This window comes from Oculina patagonica, chromosome 12 (assembly GCF_052425735.1).
Source record: "Oculina patagonica isolate OP01 chromosome 12, crgOcupat, whole genome shotgun sequence".
Lineage (NCBI taxonomy): Eukaryota > Metazoa > Cnidaria > Anthozoa > Scleractinia > Oculinidae > Oculina > Oculina patagonica.
Window position 1 is genome coordinate 10,492,435 of NC_135769.1, and position 15,634 is coordinate 10,508,068.

General features: G+C 35.8%; 2 protein-coding genes across 5 annotated transcripts in view; one reads left to right on the top strand and one right to left on the bottom strand.

Annotated features, from left to right (window-relative positions):
• Positions 1 to 566: 566 nt before the first annotated feature.
• On the top strand, positions 567 to 3,968 carry LOC144633307 (uncharacterized). The gene is made up of 5 exons (XM_078492172.1): positions 567 to 678; positions 892 to 1,111; positions 1,727 to 1,874; positions 2,663 to 2,811; positions 3,086 to 3,968. The coding sequence occupies exons 2-5, from the start codon at positions 959 to 961 to the stop codon at positions 3,299 to 3,301; spliced, it is 666 nt and encodes a 221-aa protein (XP_078348298.1). The 5' UTR covers positions 567 to 678; positions 892 to 958; the 3' UTR covers positions 3,302 to 3,968.
• A 3,018-nt stretch (positions 3,969 to 6,986) lies between these two features.
• Positions 6,987 to 15,634, bottom strand: part of LOC144633254 (fibroblast growth factor receptor 1-like) — a 76,480-nt gene continuing 67,832 nt past the window's right edge. For 2 of the 4 annotated variants that reach the window (XM_078492093.1, XM_078492091.1), the window contains exons 7-8: positions 14,077 to 14,187; positions 12,993 to 13,210 (exon numbers count right to left, since the gene is read on the bottom strand). In XM_078492093.1, coding sequence (XP_078348219.1) covers positions 12,993 to 13,210; positions 14,077 to 14,187 — 329 coding nt within the window. Of the gene's footprint in view, positions 7,270 to 8,750; positions 8,851 to 9,411; positions 9,512 to 10,200; positions 10,242 to 11,632; positions 11,701 to 12,543; positions 12,667 to 12,992; positions 13,211 to 14,076; positions 14,188 to 15,634 lie in introns of those variants that run through there. The other 2 variants (XM_078492090.1, XR_013567017.1) reach the window with 2 other exon arrangements.

Genomic DNA, 15,634 nt, shown 5'->3' on the forward strand with positions numbered 1-15,634 from the left:
TCTCAGTTGTGACATGTCAAGCTTTAAAAGTGAGACGGGAGATTATATACCTACCCTAACAGGGCCTCATCAGTGGTCTGTTTTCCAGTAAAGCACTCGCGTCTTAATATAGCAAAACTGAATTCAGTAACATACGAGTGGAGTTCACACACCCACGCTTAACAATGGTTCTATTATGTCTTCCTGTTTTCTAAACTGTAAATGTTTCCATTACAAATAAGCAACTTTACCATGAATGCAAGTATAAAGATGTATTCCAAGAACGTAGATTCAATCATTTCACTCAGTCTAGTGAATGCCAAAATTCTCAAGAGAAGGCTTCTTTGGGCATATCGCGACGGAAAACAAAAAACTTGGTACAACAAACGTGATGCCCTTTAAGCAACGTTTCGCTTTTGTTAGAATTTACAAAAGCCGGATAGTCATCATTTCAAGTGGTCATTATGTAGTTATGATCTATGTGGATAGCAGCTTTAGGCTGCTATTTCCTCTAACAAACGTAAACGAATGGCTGAATTTATTAAGCACGTTTTTTAGGATATATAAGTAAGCGCTCTATGGAGTAAGTTCAGTTGAAGTGTAGACGATACCGCGATAGTAACTGTCCGGTTTCTCAGCCATTGTCTGTCTACGCTCGTTTTCATCGTTAAGGCAAGTTTGGTGCGTGAGCTAACCAAGGTGGGTACTGTATGTATTTATTTGTTTAGTTTTCGTTTCGGATTTCGTTTCTGATCGGCTGTTGCAACTATTAACGTTACCGAGTTTATTTTATGCTTGGAACGCTGTTAGTTGTAACTTTTGTCTCGGTAAAAGTTTATATTCGTTTGTTGTAACTGAAGGAAAGTTACCTAATTATTATGTGCTTCTCTTTGGACTATTTCACCCATTCAGCCGGACTCCAGACTAATCTATCGCGAGGTAGAAGCAACTTTGGGAAAAGAATTGACAAAGAAGTAAGATGTTGAAGCTTTTTGGCCACCAGGGAAAGAACACGGCGGTGCTGTTAAGAGCTTGTTTGCCAGCAGTGGTTTCATCGAACCTGTGTAATACCCGCCAGACCCTAAAATATTGTCGTCGCAATATGTCGGATAACCCCGATGGCAAGCCACCGGTGAGTTAAAGAAACTTAACAGTGACCATTTCTACGGATACGCAAAAAAATTCTGAATTCATAAGCGCATAGTTTGGCATTTATACTGCGTGAATACTATGTTTGTTCTTTCTTTCTTTCTGTCCGTTCGTTCGTTCGTTCGTTCTTTTGTTAGCTTGTTTATTTGTTTCTATATTTTTCTCTCTTTTCATATTTTGCGGAACTCTCTTGTTTCTTTCTTGTTCCTACAAGCACAACAAAACTAATTTACACTGAGGAAAAATCCCTTAAGTTTCACTACGTACAAGGGACTCATTTTTTGGTTTATGACGTCATTCGATCCGCCATTCGATCCGCCATATTGGATTTTTTTTTTTTATAGTCAGAACTAGAAAGCAAAAATTAACACAAATTCAAGGCAAAATACTAATGGCATGTAACGTTGCTTAAGAAAACTGGAGAAAGCGAAGAATTACGTCAAAACAGTCGATATGTGGCTAAATTATGCAAATTATTATTATTTTTTTTAAATTCATTATTCCACTTATGCCGCCGAATGCTAGTTTATATTCTCTGATATTCGTATACTTTCATTAATCCAAATAATAAAATTACAGGGTATTTTTTCTTTCTTAGACGACCGGCAGTTTACCATCAACTGGCCACTTTTGTATTTGGAGTCTGATTAGTCATGAGGGAGACTCCTTAATGACGTTATCAGAACCGGACGTCATAGTCGGCAGGCCAGGGATTAAATGTTCTGGATCGTACGATGATAGGTCTAGTAAGTACCTTCCTTGTGTGCTACGACAGGTCTGAATTGAGACCACTCAATGAAACTAGAAGTTTAAGTAATGTGAATGTGTTAGAAGGAAAAAGGAACCGCTTGAAATTTTGCTTTCAACCAACACAATATATAAATTGATTATCATTATCATTATCACTATATAAATTGATTATCATTATCATTATCATTAACACAAGTAATTAACTAAGCAGCCTCCTGAAAACGGCTTGCAACACGTGGGCGAATCTCCCTGGCCGCCTCGATCTGATCCGCTGGTTCATTAAAGTTTTTTTTCGGTTGGTCTTGTTATTCTTTTGTCTTATCTTGGCTTGGCTTGTTTGCATTCTTTGTTTGTTGTTGTTTTTTCTTTTTTTAGTAAAACCTTCCTTTCTACATGTTGATTTTTGGTTAAGGCTCGGGCGCGATGTAAAGTATGTCGAACGGCACCTTGAATGTGTCTGCAAAATGTTGCACTGTAGTTTATTTTATGCAAACGAAAGCTCATTAATAAGCCATTTTTTTATCTTTTTTTAGTGGTCGTTATGAAAGGTAACGATGAAAGTTAGGGAACCATTTGTGTGCTTAAATAATTAATTTACTGATTTTCTCATAATCATCATGACTGAACTCAAACTCTATATTAATAGGCTCGGCCTCATCTAATGATTAATGACATTCCATGATAATCAATCGCAACAACATGGGACCCCGTCTTTGTATAATGTCTTTTAAGTCAATAAATAAGATACCCAAATAGCATTGATGAGTTTTGTTTACATTCGAAGGTTTGATAAATGTGCTAAACAGCACGGTGTTCCCGCAGCCGTCACACACCTTACTACTGACTTTAAATGACGCGTCGCAAACACAAAGTGAGTTCTATTTGTCAGTGATAGAAGGCGAAGAAGCAAACAAGTACGTCGTTATAACGAAAGTGAGTGAAATGGTCATACAAGTATTGTGCATTATGTATTGTGATTAAGTTCTTTTTTTCTCGAATAAACAAACTTCGGAATACACGTGATACTTCAGGGTGATCACATCACATCCGGTGCTTGAAGTTCTTCTTCATTTGCGTAATACGAATTGTTCCCCAAAAATTGTCTGTAAAGTGATAAAAGATTGGCTTGTTTTGAAATCATGGGTGAGAGCATTAATGCATATTTTCCATACACATACTAATATTCTCAACTTTGTTTACCCTTCAGCCTGCCCTGGATAACGAGAAACCTAATATAATGGACAGTGAACGTTTTATCCCATGGCGCCACGGTAGTTACTCGATGTTTGAAAGTAAGAAATACAGGGATACATTTCTGGGATGCAACAGAGACGGAACCTTGGATCTTATTAATGTCCACGACAGACGCCACCCAGATTCACGGGTCTTGTTTCTGATGCACTTAAATTTGTTTGCCAATTGAGATTTGTTTCCGTGTCATTTGTATTAAGGTTGGAAAAAATCCTGTTAACTTTAAGAGTTGTAGTTTTCTTGGAATGCCAAGCCGTTTTAACTATGCATATCGTAAGAGTTTTACCTTTAATTTTACAATTACGAAACCGAACTAAAGCTTCAATTGATTTAATAGAACAGTTGCGCCTATAGTTCAGAATTTGTTAAGCGTTGTACTTCTTTGTTATAAACACTTAATTCTGTACTTTTTTTCTAACAATATTTAGTAGCTTAAGTCAATACCGTAATTTTGTTATGTATCCCCTGACTTTTCTTCCGTCCCCAAAAAGGGAAGTAATTTGACATTTTTTTTTAGTTTTAGATCTACATTTTCCTTCAGGTAAACCATACATTAATCGGTTCACGTTAATAAAAGTGATATGCATTTAGTGGCACGATACTAAACGCTTTTTTGAAAGAGGAAGAAAGCAAGGAAAAAAATCCTGTTTATAAACACAATAGAAAGACCTATTTTTTTTTTTTTTTGCAACCTAGCGACACAAGAAGCCAGCGTGTAACTCTTTCCTCCGCAGAGGCTCTGGTGGGGTTCATAAAAAGGGAGGGCAGGCGCAGGGAATAAAGAGTAAAAATGTAAAAAGAAAACTATACTTAACTTTTTGAAAGGTTCATTCTTCTGTTTTAAAACTTGGACACAACAACAACGTGCGCTATTCGAAGCTGTAAGTCTAATTATGATAATTCGATCGCTACATATTTCGGCACACAACCGCAAACCAAATGCTCCATCAGTTTGCTCTTGACAATAATTTTCTAACAATTTCCATTCACTTTTCGTCTTCTTGACCGTGTTTGCAGATTTCTCGGCACTAGTGAAACTTTAAAGTTCTTGATTTAAATCCTGCTCGGTTTGCTCTACGTTTGCCGCATCAGGGAAGTTTTCCTCCTTCCAACAGATCACAAAAATTGAGTTTAAAGTTCGGTAGACCTTCTTCGCTTCGCCTTTGTTCGGCCTCGCTTTATTCCTCTGACTGCGAACGTTGTAGGAAGTTTTTAAAATTGTATTCCCGAGACATTTCAACTTGCAAAGGCATACGGCATCAGAAGAACTCTTAGTCAAATTTCGCAGGCCGTACTAGTGCAGAATACGGCTCGTAAAATTGAAAAATCACAGCGTGCGTACTATCTCAGAGATATAATAATCCGAAATATATATTTTTTACTCAGTTACTACGAAGAACTATAAATATATATTCTCCTGAATATTTTGTTTGTTGTAGGCTTTAGTCGTCACAGTTCATGCATATACATACTAGTTATGCAACGCTTTCGAGTGTTATACTATGGAATATCCCCGAGTCACTTGTATTTTCTCGGTATACACACGAGCCTTTAGGCGAGTGCGTATACCAAGAAAATACAAGTGACAAGTGGGATATTTCATAGCATACCACGAGAAAGTGTTATGTTACTATTTTATGCCATGCCATAGAAAATACGCTTACTAAATAACGTCGAGAATAAAATTACAGCGAACGATGGGAAGGTTGAGTTGAATACCGTCAAATATACGACGGCTTTCCTGAATTTTGATTGACTGTATTTTCTATGTCATGGTAAAAATGTAAATGTACATATAAATGTAGTTTAAACTAGTACGCACATAACCGTACAACCCCCTCCCCCAAGCCTTCTCCCCAACCAAAAAAAATCAGGTAAAAAGATGGTAATGGGAAAGAGTTGCCTATTCTGATAATGAATAAAGAACAAACAAAAACGCAAGATTGTAGCGAGATTAGCGACATTAAAGCACAATATATAGATTAAAGACGAAGAATCTGCCAAAGCTACTACATTTCGGAAACCTACCCCCACAGATCAATATTTAAATCTCGATTCCAGCCATCACCTGCGAACAAGATGTGCTACTGAACTGACCTTTAAGGCAGAATAGGAAGACAGCAAATAGCCTGGATGAAACACCTGAAATGTGTCTTGTGTGAAAAAAAAAACATTGCTGTTTAAAACTGTAGAAGCCAAGTGATGAACAGAACCCGGCCCATAGATTACAAAAACACACGCGTAGTATTCCAAGGTATCAACACCTACTATATACCTTCCAACGCCATCAAGTCACAACCAACACACTCTAATGATCCTACTACTGATGAAAAAAAAAAGTGTGGCGTGATGTACAGGCCGTCACCGTCGCGATCGAGGGAAGACAACAATTTCCGGATAATTAACAACTAGTCACCGAAATGGAGGTGGCTAGTGGTGGATATTTACCGAGCCGCGAAGCGGCCACGCAAGACCACGCAAGGTCACGTGGCAAATAACCCAACGAGACAAGCGCCGTCATGGCAAAAAAGTTGTGAAGGCTAACAAGTTTGATTCCTCATATTTAATTTGTTTTCAGAAACAAAAAAACGCGATTCTTTACACAAAAATGCGTCAAAAACGAAAAGTTACACTAATTAGTTTTTAAATTATAAAATTCTATGCAAAATTTATAGTAGAAGCAATCAATTAATAGCATTGGTATAGATGCGATAGATGCAAACTGAAGCGAATGTCCAAACCATCACGATTCACCTTGAATGTTCAAAAACCTTAAACTTAGCGGTGTTACCGACTCTATTTAACAATTAGACTACGAGCCCAAGTTTTCTATGAGCAAATAGTCAACGAGGCGCAGCCGAGTTGACTATCGCTCATAGAAAACAAAGGGCGAGTAGTCTAATTGTTTTAGTAGAAACTCTAAAGGATTGAAGTCCAAAACCTACAATATTGTGCACTTTGACGACAAAAATCAAGAAAATTTACCGCTTAAGAGCTACGCGAGCGCGCGACTGTTTTCTATCGGCGAATAGAAATCAGTGGGAGAACCAATCAGATTCGCGGATTTCCAATAGAACACAGCTGAGTTTCTACTAATTAATGTTAGACCATTAAAAATGTTATCAGCTAAAGCTGGAGACTTAATGCCAGCTGCAAAGGGCGTATTCTAGCTAATCATTTTACAGCCCATAATTGCTGGCTTGCAACTGACGTCATGACGGCCATGCTGGGGGACAAGAACAAAGCGCTTTCCTCCGCTGGGAATTTCACTTTTTTATCATGTAAATTTTGCGTAAATTTATTTTATTGTTTTAATCCCCAACATGGCCGCTTTGTCACGTGGTTGCAAGCCAGCAATATATTAATTTTTACAAGAGAAAGTTGCATGGTAATTTGTATCTCTACTGAAAAGATTATAAGCACCCCCGCTTATAAGCCCCCCTCCCCATTGGGTATATATAGGCTCATGTACCTGGATGAAAAAAAATTCCGGTTATTAGCAATGGCAGAACCAATCAGTAAATGCTTATATTCACAATTCGTAAAAATGTTTTTTGGATAATTTATTTTGAAAATGGGGCTCGGCATTGGGTTCTCTCGTGTGAATTTGGACTTTATACCCTGGCCTGATAAGTTACTCAGTCTAAATAATGCTCATAGGTGAATGTAGAAATCTGTAACCAATAAGCCACATATTCACTTTGTCATATAACAGCACATATAACCTCATATTTAATATACTTAAAACGAATTGGTGAATTAATCAGCTTTTAGCAACAAACCAGAAAAAGACTACTTCGAAAAACATCTAGCCTTCTACGCAGCAGTTGCTGTTGTTGCCGTTTCCGTTGTTGGCGTGTTTTTTTTTTTTTCTTTGTTGTCGTCGTCGTCGTCGTTGTTGTTTTTTTTGCGTAACAGGCTATAGGAACGCTTGACTACAAAACATCTTGTTTGACCTGGATATTTAAGTTAATAATTATTTTTTAGTTTTTTTTTAATCTGAAGTTTCATCTATTTCAAAGGTTTCTCGTCGTAGGATGTTGACGTTTTTAGATCTGGTTTAAAGTGCATCTTCTTAGGAAGCCCTCTCGCCGTTTGCATGGCCTGTTCTTCGAAATATTGAACATTGATGTAAGTTCTCTGAAAATCAAGCAGAAAGCTAAATCAGTCATGGACAGGACATTTTCAATATTTTTTAAAAGAGATTGTACTTAACTTAATACATCATATGCAAAGTAACCTGGATATTATCTACAAATTAATAAGAATAAGGATAAGAATAATAATAAGAATAAGAGTAAAAATAAAGATAAGAATAAGAATAAGAGTAAAAATAAAGATAAGAATAAGAATAAGAGTAAAAATAAAGATAAGAATAAGAATAAGAGTAAAAATAAGAATAAGAATAAGAATAAGAATAAGAATAAGAGTAAAAATAAGAATAAGAATAAGAATAAGAATAAGCATAAGAGTAAAAATAAGAATAAGAATAAGAATAAGAATAAGAATAAGAGTAAGAGTAAAAATAAAGATAAGAATAAGAATAAGAGTAAAAATAAGAATAAGAATAAGAATAAGAATAAGAATAAGAGTAAAAATAAGAATAAGAATAAGAATAAGAATAAGAATAAGAGTAAAAATAAGAATAAGAATAAGAATAAGAATAAGAATAAGAATAAGAATAAGAGTAAAAATAAGAATAAGAATAAGAATAAGAATAAGAATAAGAGTAAAAATAAGAATAAGAATAAGAATAAGAATAAGAATAAGAGTAAAAATAAGAATAAGAATAAGAATAAGAATAAGCATAAGAGTAAAAATAAGAATAAGAATAAGAATAAGAATAAGAGTAAAAATAAGAATAAGAATAAGAATAAGAATAAGAATAAGAATAAGAGTAAAAATAAGAATAAGAATAAGAATAAGAATAAGAATAAGAATAAGAATAAGAGTAAAAATAAGAATAAGAATAAGAATAAGAATAAGAGTAAAAATAAGAATAAGAATAAGAATAAGAATAAGAATAAGAATAAGAGTAAAAATAAGAATAAGAATAAGAATAAGAATAAGCATAAGAGTAAAAATAAGAATAAGAATAAGAATAAGAATAAGAATAAGAATAAGAGTAAGAATAAGAATAAGAATAAGAATAAGAATAAGAGTAAAAATAAGAATAAGAATAAGAATAAGAATAAGCATAAGAGTAAAAATAAGAATAAGAATAAGAATAAGAATAAGAATAAGAATAAGAATAAGAATAAGAATAAGAATAAGAATAAGCATAAGAGTAAAAATAAGAATAAGAATAAGAATAAGAATAAGAATAAGAATAAGAATAAGAATAAGAATAAGAATAAGCATAAGAGTAAAAATAAGAATAAGAATAAGAATAAGAATAAGAATAAGAATAAGAATAAGAATAAGAATAAGAATAAGAATAAGAATAAGAATAAGCATAAGAGTAAAAATAAGACTAAGAATAAGACTAAGAATAAGAATAATATGTGATTATTTCTTTTTAGGTAGGCAGGGTTTTTTTTTTTTCATTTTGAGTGTGAATAGCTCAACACGTGTAAACGCAGTATTAAGGCTATTGTTTATTTGTGTTTTTATTTTCTCACCGCTTTGATGTGCAAAATGTCGTGAAGAATTAACTGAAGTTCTTTAAATGTCGGGCGCTCCTCTGGGCAGTTCTGCCAACATCGTGTCATGACGCTATACCTATAGAACATTCCAGTAAAAAAAAAGGAAAAAACAAAGACAAAACAAACAAACACGCACACACACACAAAAAAAAACATAAAACAAAAAAATAAAGATAGTAAAATGACAGCCTGACTACTGGAAACTTACTAGTAAACAATCAGCTTCTTGAAACTAACTGGTTCCTACAGAAGCCTAGCGACAATTGTTTTAATGTTAACTCGTTTATTCATTTTGTCTATCTATTTATGTCAACATAGACATAAACAAATACACCAGATTTGAAGTTTTCGGCCGTGTTTTTTTAAAGTTTGGCAGTATTTGTTTTCGAAGTAATTATAAATGAATTACAATTAAATACCAAGAATGTCTTCCAACAATACGTGCTGTTGTCATTGCAATCGCTTGGTTATAGGTACTTACATAAGGCCAACTGACACACTCGCTGCTCGCAAGATAACACAAACAATAAAACAATTTTTGGACGCTTTTAAAGTTTAACTGGGAAAATTTAAATATTCTCTAATTTTAATTTATATTTATAAATTCGAATAGGTTTAAAATACAAATAGAGCTTACAGCTCTTCAGAGCAATGAAGAGGTTTCTCCAGTCTTACTCCCTCTTTCAGCTTGCTGTAAAGTTCAACAAGTCCCTTTACTCCTTTGTATGGCAATTTACCTGTAGCGTATCAAGAGAAAGCAATAAAAACGTAAAGCCCGGGAAGTAACGATGAGAGTTGATGAGAGTTGACTCTTATCAGAGCTTTCTTCTATTCTTAGAGAAAACTTTCATCGACTCTCATAAATATATCGAGCACGTCCAAAGTCGATAAGAGCTCACGAGAGTAGATAAGAGGTTCAGGCCAAACGGGAGCGAGAGTTTGAACTTTCGTTAACTCTCATCCTCGTTTGATTAGGGGGCTTAAAACCCTTAAAAACCTTAAAATAAGGCGGTGGTATTATTAAAAATTCAACGGTATTACGGTAATGTTGTTTTGGGGATATGTTCATTCTTTTGTTTTAGTAAAGGAAAACATTGCGTTTTATGACTAGTGTGCGTCAAATTCAAATGGGGACATACTTTCATGGTTTGGGTTGCACTATAAGCTATGGCTTTTGACTTGTGAAGTCGCCGAGAGTTCTTAGGATTAGCTGTCGGTACGTTATATGAGCGAGCCTGTGATTGGCTTAAGCCGTTTTAAAAAAACAATCTGGTTATCCCAGTGGATAGAAGCGTTGCGTATTGGCCAAACTAACGAACTCGAAGCACATTATATGGGTCTAGTAGTACATGCCCTTTTTCAACATAGCTAAACATATGAATTGCTTTCGAAAATCGATGGAAAGGTCCCGCAAGTTCTGACTTACCGAGGGTGACTATTTCCCAAAGAAGGACTCCAAAAGACCACCTGGAATTGTAAAACCAAAATTTTTGTTACACGCCGTGACCCCGATTAGTAAGCTTAAGGCTAGCTAGAAGACCAGACACTTAAATAAAGTTCTTCTTCTTCTTCTTCTTCTTCTTCTTCTTCTTCTTCTTCTTCTTCTTATTATTATTATTATTATTATTATTATTATTATTATTATTATTATTAATACGCCGTGAATAAATCCATGAATAAGATGTTTTACATTTTGCATTCATTTGTACACAGAAAGGGCATTTTCCTATTCCACTTGTAGAACATCGTGAGAAGAATAACTGAATTTCGATATATATAGGCGTCTAATCAGCAGATAGTCCAGTTCCTGAACTCTCTCTTTCGCGCGCCCTTTATAGGGGTTGAACCCAGGCGCGCGAGGAAAGAGTGAGTCCAGGATAACTTGCATGCGCATGCTCAGAACGAACCAATCAGAAGCGAGGAGTGTGGCGTCACTTGCTTATGCTGCGCGCGCTAGGTTAAAAATGCTCGCTCAAATGACGAATTATAGTACGCGACCAAGTGCGCGAATAAATGCAAGAAAAAAATTCTTTGCTAAATTGCATCCAACCCCAATTCGATAGACAGCTACAAAATACTGGGAATAGTAAGCGGATAGCGAATTGTGTTTTGGCCGATAGCTGTTAGTAGACATTGACTGGAAAGCTTGGCTTTTTAAAGTTATTCCGGTGACCCTGCTTTAGTACACGGTCGCGTAGTTGAAATCGTCATCTGTGCGCGCGCGTTGTCAAAAGTGCTGCCAAATATGGTTTCCCCCCCAATTTTGGGGGAAAAACTAGCGCATGCGCATGCAAGTTATCCTGGACTCTCTCTTTGCGTGCCTGGGTTCAACCCCTATATAGCGCGCGCGGAAGAGGGAGTTCAGGGACTGGACTAATCAGCAGAACGCGCCGGTTATTGGAAATGAGTTTTAAGCACAAATCCCACTGAGGGGCACGGATTCCACTAGGGTAACGTTGATTGTAACATTCGTTAACTATTCATGAGGGTGCAAACCAATCCCAGCACAGTAATCCCAGCAATCCCAGCACATGTACACAACTGTAAACCCCAATACAAATCAAACAAAAGAATTAATCTTTGACATAAACTCCTGTTCATCTAATTAGATCTCTACCGAATCGCATAGCAATACTTTGCATTCAATTTATTGTTTTCATTTCACAAGTAGAATGAAATATTCGCGTCCGATCTGTATGGCTGTTTGCAATGATTCGCCTATCGGCTCGCCATTGTAAATGCCCATACAGATCTCCCGCTCATATTTTATATACTGCGAAAAAATGTTAATGTGGAAACTAAATTTGAATAGCTTTAGTATTATCCTGTCATCACTGCTATCTAAATATATTACTCACACGTCAGACATTGTTGTGAATCGTCCTCGAAGAGCTTCGATTGGCATCCACAGCCATGGAATTCTCCCCTAATTAACAAAATATTTGTTTTCATTAACTCCACGTCTTTTTTGTTTTGTTTTCATGATAAGACTCATTCATTCAGTAAGTAATGCATTATTGCACGGTGTAAACTTGCTGAAACCTGAATAACAATTATTCGACGAGGCTGGAAATGGTAGCGAGAATTATCAAGGCCAAGTTTTCTGTTATTTGCCTCAGTCTTGATCATTTTGCTATCATGCAAAAGCCGAATTCAGTAATCAAAACTGGAATAAGACGTGGCAAATTAAATCCGCAGAGTGGTACACAATTCTCTAAGGTCACAAGTGAAGTTCTTTTCTTCGCTTTCAACCTCACTAGTACAATTGTATAAGTCTGCAGTTCGCAGGCTAAATTTCTTTTGAAGGTATGCCAGTCAGCAATTTTCTTTTTTTTCTTACCAGGTTAAGTGGAGTTCAATGACTTAAATGCTGGAGTTAAATGCTAGGAGTTAAATCAGTGCGTTTTCAACAATTTGCTCGCACATTGCTCTGAATATATCGGGTCTGGATGAAGTGCTAGAATCTCAGATATGAATTAACTTTTCGGCGATTTCGTATCTATTAAATAAATTTCCAGCCCATTTCTTTACTAGCAGTATAAATCGCAGATCGCAGATCTAGACTAAAAGTTATGAAACAAGTTATTTCTTGACTGACAATAAAAATTTTGACCAGTTCTCAGTTATTATCATTTGCACCGTATTTAGTCCCTCTGTCAAATTATTGCGCCTCGTTATAACTTGACAATTAATTAAACTTGAGGATATCCTTAAAGTTATGGAGGATCGGCCATTACCATAGTATTTTCAATTTTTGGATTTAAAGTACCTCCGTGGTTTTAATGTACTCGCCATCTTTTGAGACATCTCGTGCCATGCCAAAGTCTGCCACTTTTGCAATAAGCCCTTTACCCACAAGGATATTTCGAGCAGCCAGGTCTCGATGAACACACTGTAAAATATAAGTGATAATTGTGTGCCAATAAAACAACTAAAACATAAAAGTTCGAGACATTCTTTTAAACAAGTTAAAAGCACAATTGAACTATCTTAAATGGCAGACGGTTTCATGAAGTTAAAACAGCCCTTCTCATCTCTTCTTTAGTGCACTGGTTGCAAACCCGAATGCGCAATGCATGCCAGCTCACTCTTATACTTTTGCTTTATTAATATTAGGTTAGCTACAGACAACGTATTTATTTAAATACTGGTTTAAATACATCTTGTCTGTACAGTGACACGGTACACGGCTTTGAAATCTAGAGAAGAACCACGTAATCAGTAAATTCGAGTATCACTTGCCAGATTGCTTTCCAAGTGTTTCATTCCATTGGCGATATCTGAGGCAATTTGTAACAGTTCCCTTTCTGTCAGTCTGGACCATATGTTAGCATACGGCGGATGCTCTTCCCCCATACATCTATGGACCTGGCTCTTGCGCAGTATTTTATCGAGACTTCCACCAGGTACAAACTCAACAACAACGCACAAAGGCTCTAATGGAATAAGCGTAGTTTTTGGAAAAATAAGGATATATGTAAAAGATTCCTTAGACATTACAAGAAATGATTTTTGTTATCGCCGACTTACACATTCCCTAGACACAACTGTGTAACTCAAATCCAAAACGAGATATAATTAAACCTCTTTAACAAGCTTAGCGACACTTTGGGGTAATCGCTGAGTGTCTGCCAAATTGGGGAGGTGTCTGTATTGTAGAGGTGGAGACTAACTCGAACCTCTCTGTATTGAAACATCCATATCACAGACAATTTACTTAGGTCCATAGGAAAACATGTACAGAACTTGTGTAATCTCTGACCTCTATAACACGTTGATCTCCACGGAAACTCAATTCTATCTCTTCACCTCCCTTCTGTATTAAGGTAGTTAATTGTTTATAGATTCTAGTTTCTCTTAGAGGTGTCCGTAGATGCGCCTGTATTGTGTTGTTACTGTTTGTTTCTCCTCTCTACCCTACGTATCTTATCTTATATAATACATGATTATTACACATGAAGGTTGTCGTCAAATGTGACGACACTCCGCTTCATTAATTTTGATTTCCAAAATCGTGCAGTTGGATTTTTATTAAAAATACCCCAAAATCGCTAAAACTGGTTATTTACACCAAAGCGAAAACGAAAAAATAATAATCGAAAACTGGAAGATACTAAAAGAAAATCAACAACAACAACAGCAACAACAAAATCACTAAACCACACATAACATTTAGCCATTTTTTTTTTTATTACACTGGTTATGAAAAAAATATACAGTATTCATGTGTCCGAGATGACTAATTTAATTGTCTCTTTCTCGAATATTACCCGAACTATGTTCTTTGTGGTCTTTGTCATACCTTCAAACGTGCATGCTCCAACCAAACTCACGATATTTGGATGACGACCAACCTTGGTAAGCGTCTCTATTTCACTGATGAGCGCCAGTCGATCAGTTAGGTTATTGTTATCTGCAAGAAATTAAAAAGAAAGCTTACCTATAAAACTGTATACGGTGTCTTACTGCCAATATAGTTATAGTCGCGGCCATATATACAAGCGCCGCCATGCAGTGTGGAAAAGCTACGAACTGAGTCATCTAAAACAAAGAAAATGCAAGCCTTACTGGTTGAAGTGGTTTTGTTTTGCAGGCTGCCGCATTCTTTTGCCAAGCTTGACTGGCCATGGTCGCGAATTTGCTTTGTTTTGCAAGCTGTCGCTCGTTTTGCGATCCAAAATTGCGGATTTAAAAATTAAAAATATAACATACCATAATTCGAAAAGAACGAAATCTTCATTAAAAATACCAAATGCAAAAAGGTGCCTAACATAGAGGCTGAAAAGAAGGCCTTTTCTATACTGTACTTTTTACAAACCTTTTTTCGGGCTCGACATCTGAATTGACATTGATTAAATTTTAGTCTTAGAGGCTAAAAAATCTTATTTTGATGATAGCGTCTTGGAAACAAACACTGTCACTGACTGTACATTTATTGCCCCAGAAAAGAAAGAGTTTAGACCCTAGCTACAAAAAGAGACTCGTTGAAAAGGAAGTTGAATCGCAGGAAACAGTTAAAGTGTGTTGTAACATACCCACATGCTAGGATCCTGCTTTCCTAAGTCAACTGACAGAGTTGCTTACATCCGTAAAATGTCATTTTTTTTTAAAGAACGATAATTTAACAATAAATACGAGGCTTGAGGCTTTTTTTTTTATATTTTTTTTTTTTTTTTATTTTTTTTTTCCTTTTTTTTTTTATATTCTCTTTTTTTTTTTTTTTTTGTTTTTTTTTTTTTTTTTTTTTTTTTTTTTTTTTTTAACACGATAATGTTATTTTCCATTTAGGCATTATTCCAGGTAGTGGTGGTGTGGCCTAATGGTTAGCGTGCTAAACTCCGGATCTAGCAGTCTCGGTCTCGAGCATGTTAGGGGTTATTGTCTAGCTTGTGTTCCAGTGTAAGACACTTTCTCATAGTGCCTTTTTCTACGCAAGTGTATAAATGGGTACCAGCAAGTTTAATGCTGGTAGGGGCAGGGCGGGGGGAGAGGGGGGGGGGGGGGGGGGGGCGTATTCTGCGATGGACTGACATCCTATCCAGGAAGGAGTAGAAGTAACCCGGGTCACCTAATGCTGTAATGAAGACTGAAGCCGGGATAACCTTCACCAAGTTGGAAGTAGTAATTACTACACTCTGAGGAAAAATTTTTGCCAATATAAAACTATCAGCACTGGATCAAAAGAAGCAAAGACAAATAACAATGAAACTAAAATAAATGAAGCCAAAGTGAAAAAAAACAGACCCTAGGTAACCCAAGGTAAAACATAACATAATTAAAAAAAAATTTAACAAAATACAAACCTCTTAAAAAAAGTTTTTTATAAGGATTTATACAGCTCGATATTATTTTATTTCCTT

What these genes read in the sequence shown, in the direction of transcription:
- LOC144633307 (XM_078492172.1), top strand. Translation starts at nt 959, where the DNA reads ATGTTGAAGCTTTTTGGCCACCAGGGAAAGAACACGGCGGTGCTGTTA. An exon ending in ACCCCGATGGCAAGCCACCG is followed by an intron (nt 1,112 to 1,726) that starts GTGAGTTAAAGA and finishes TTTCTTTCTTAG; the next exon opens with ACGACCGGCAGTTTACCATC. An exon ending in ATCGTACGATGATAGGTCTA is followed by an intron (nt 1,875 to 2,662) that starts GTAAGTACCTTC and finishes TTACATTCGAAG; the next exon opens with GTTTGATAAATGTGCTAAAC.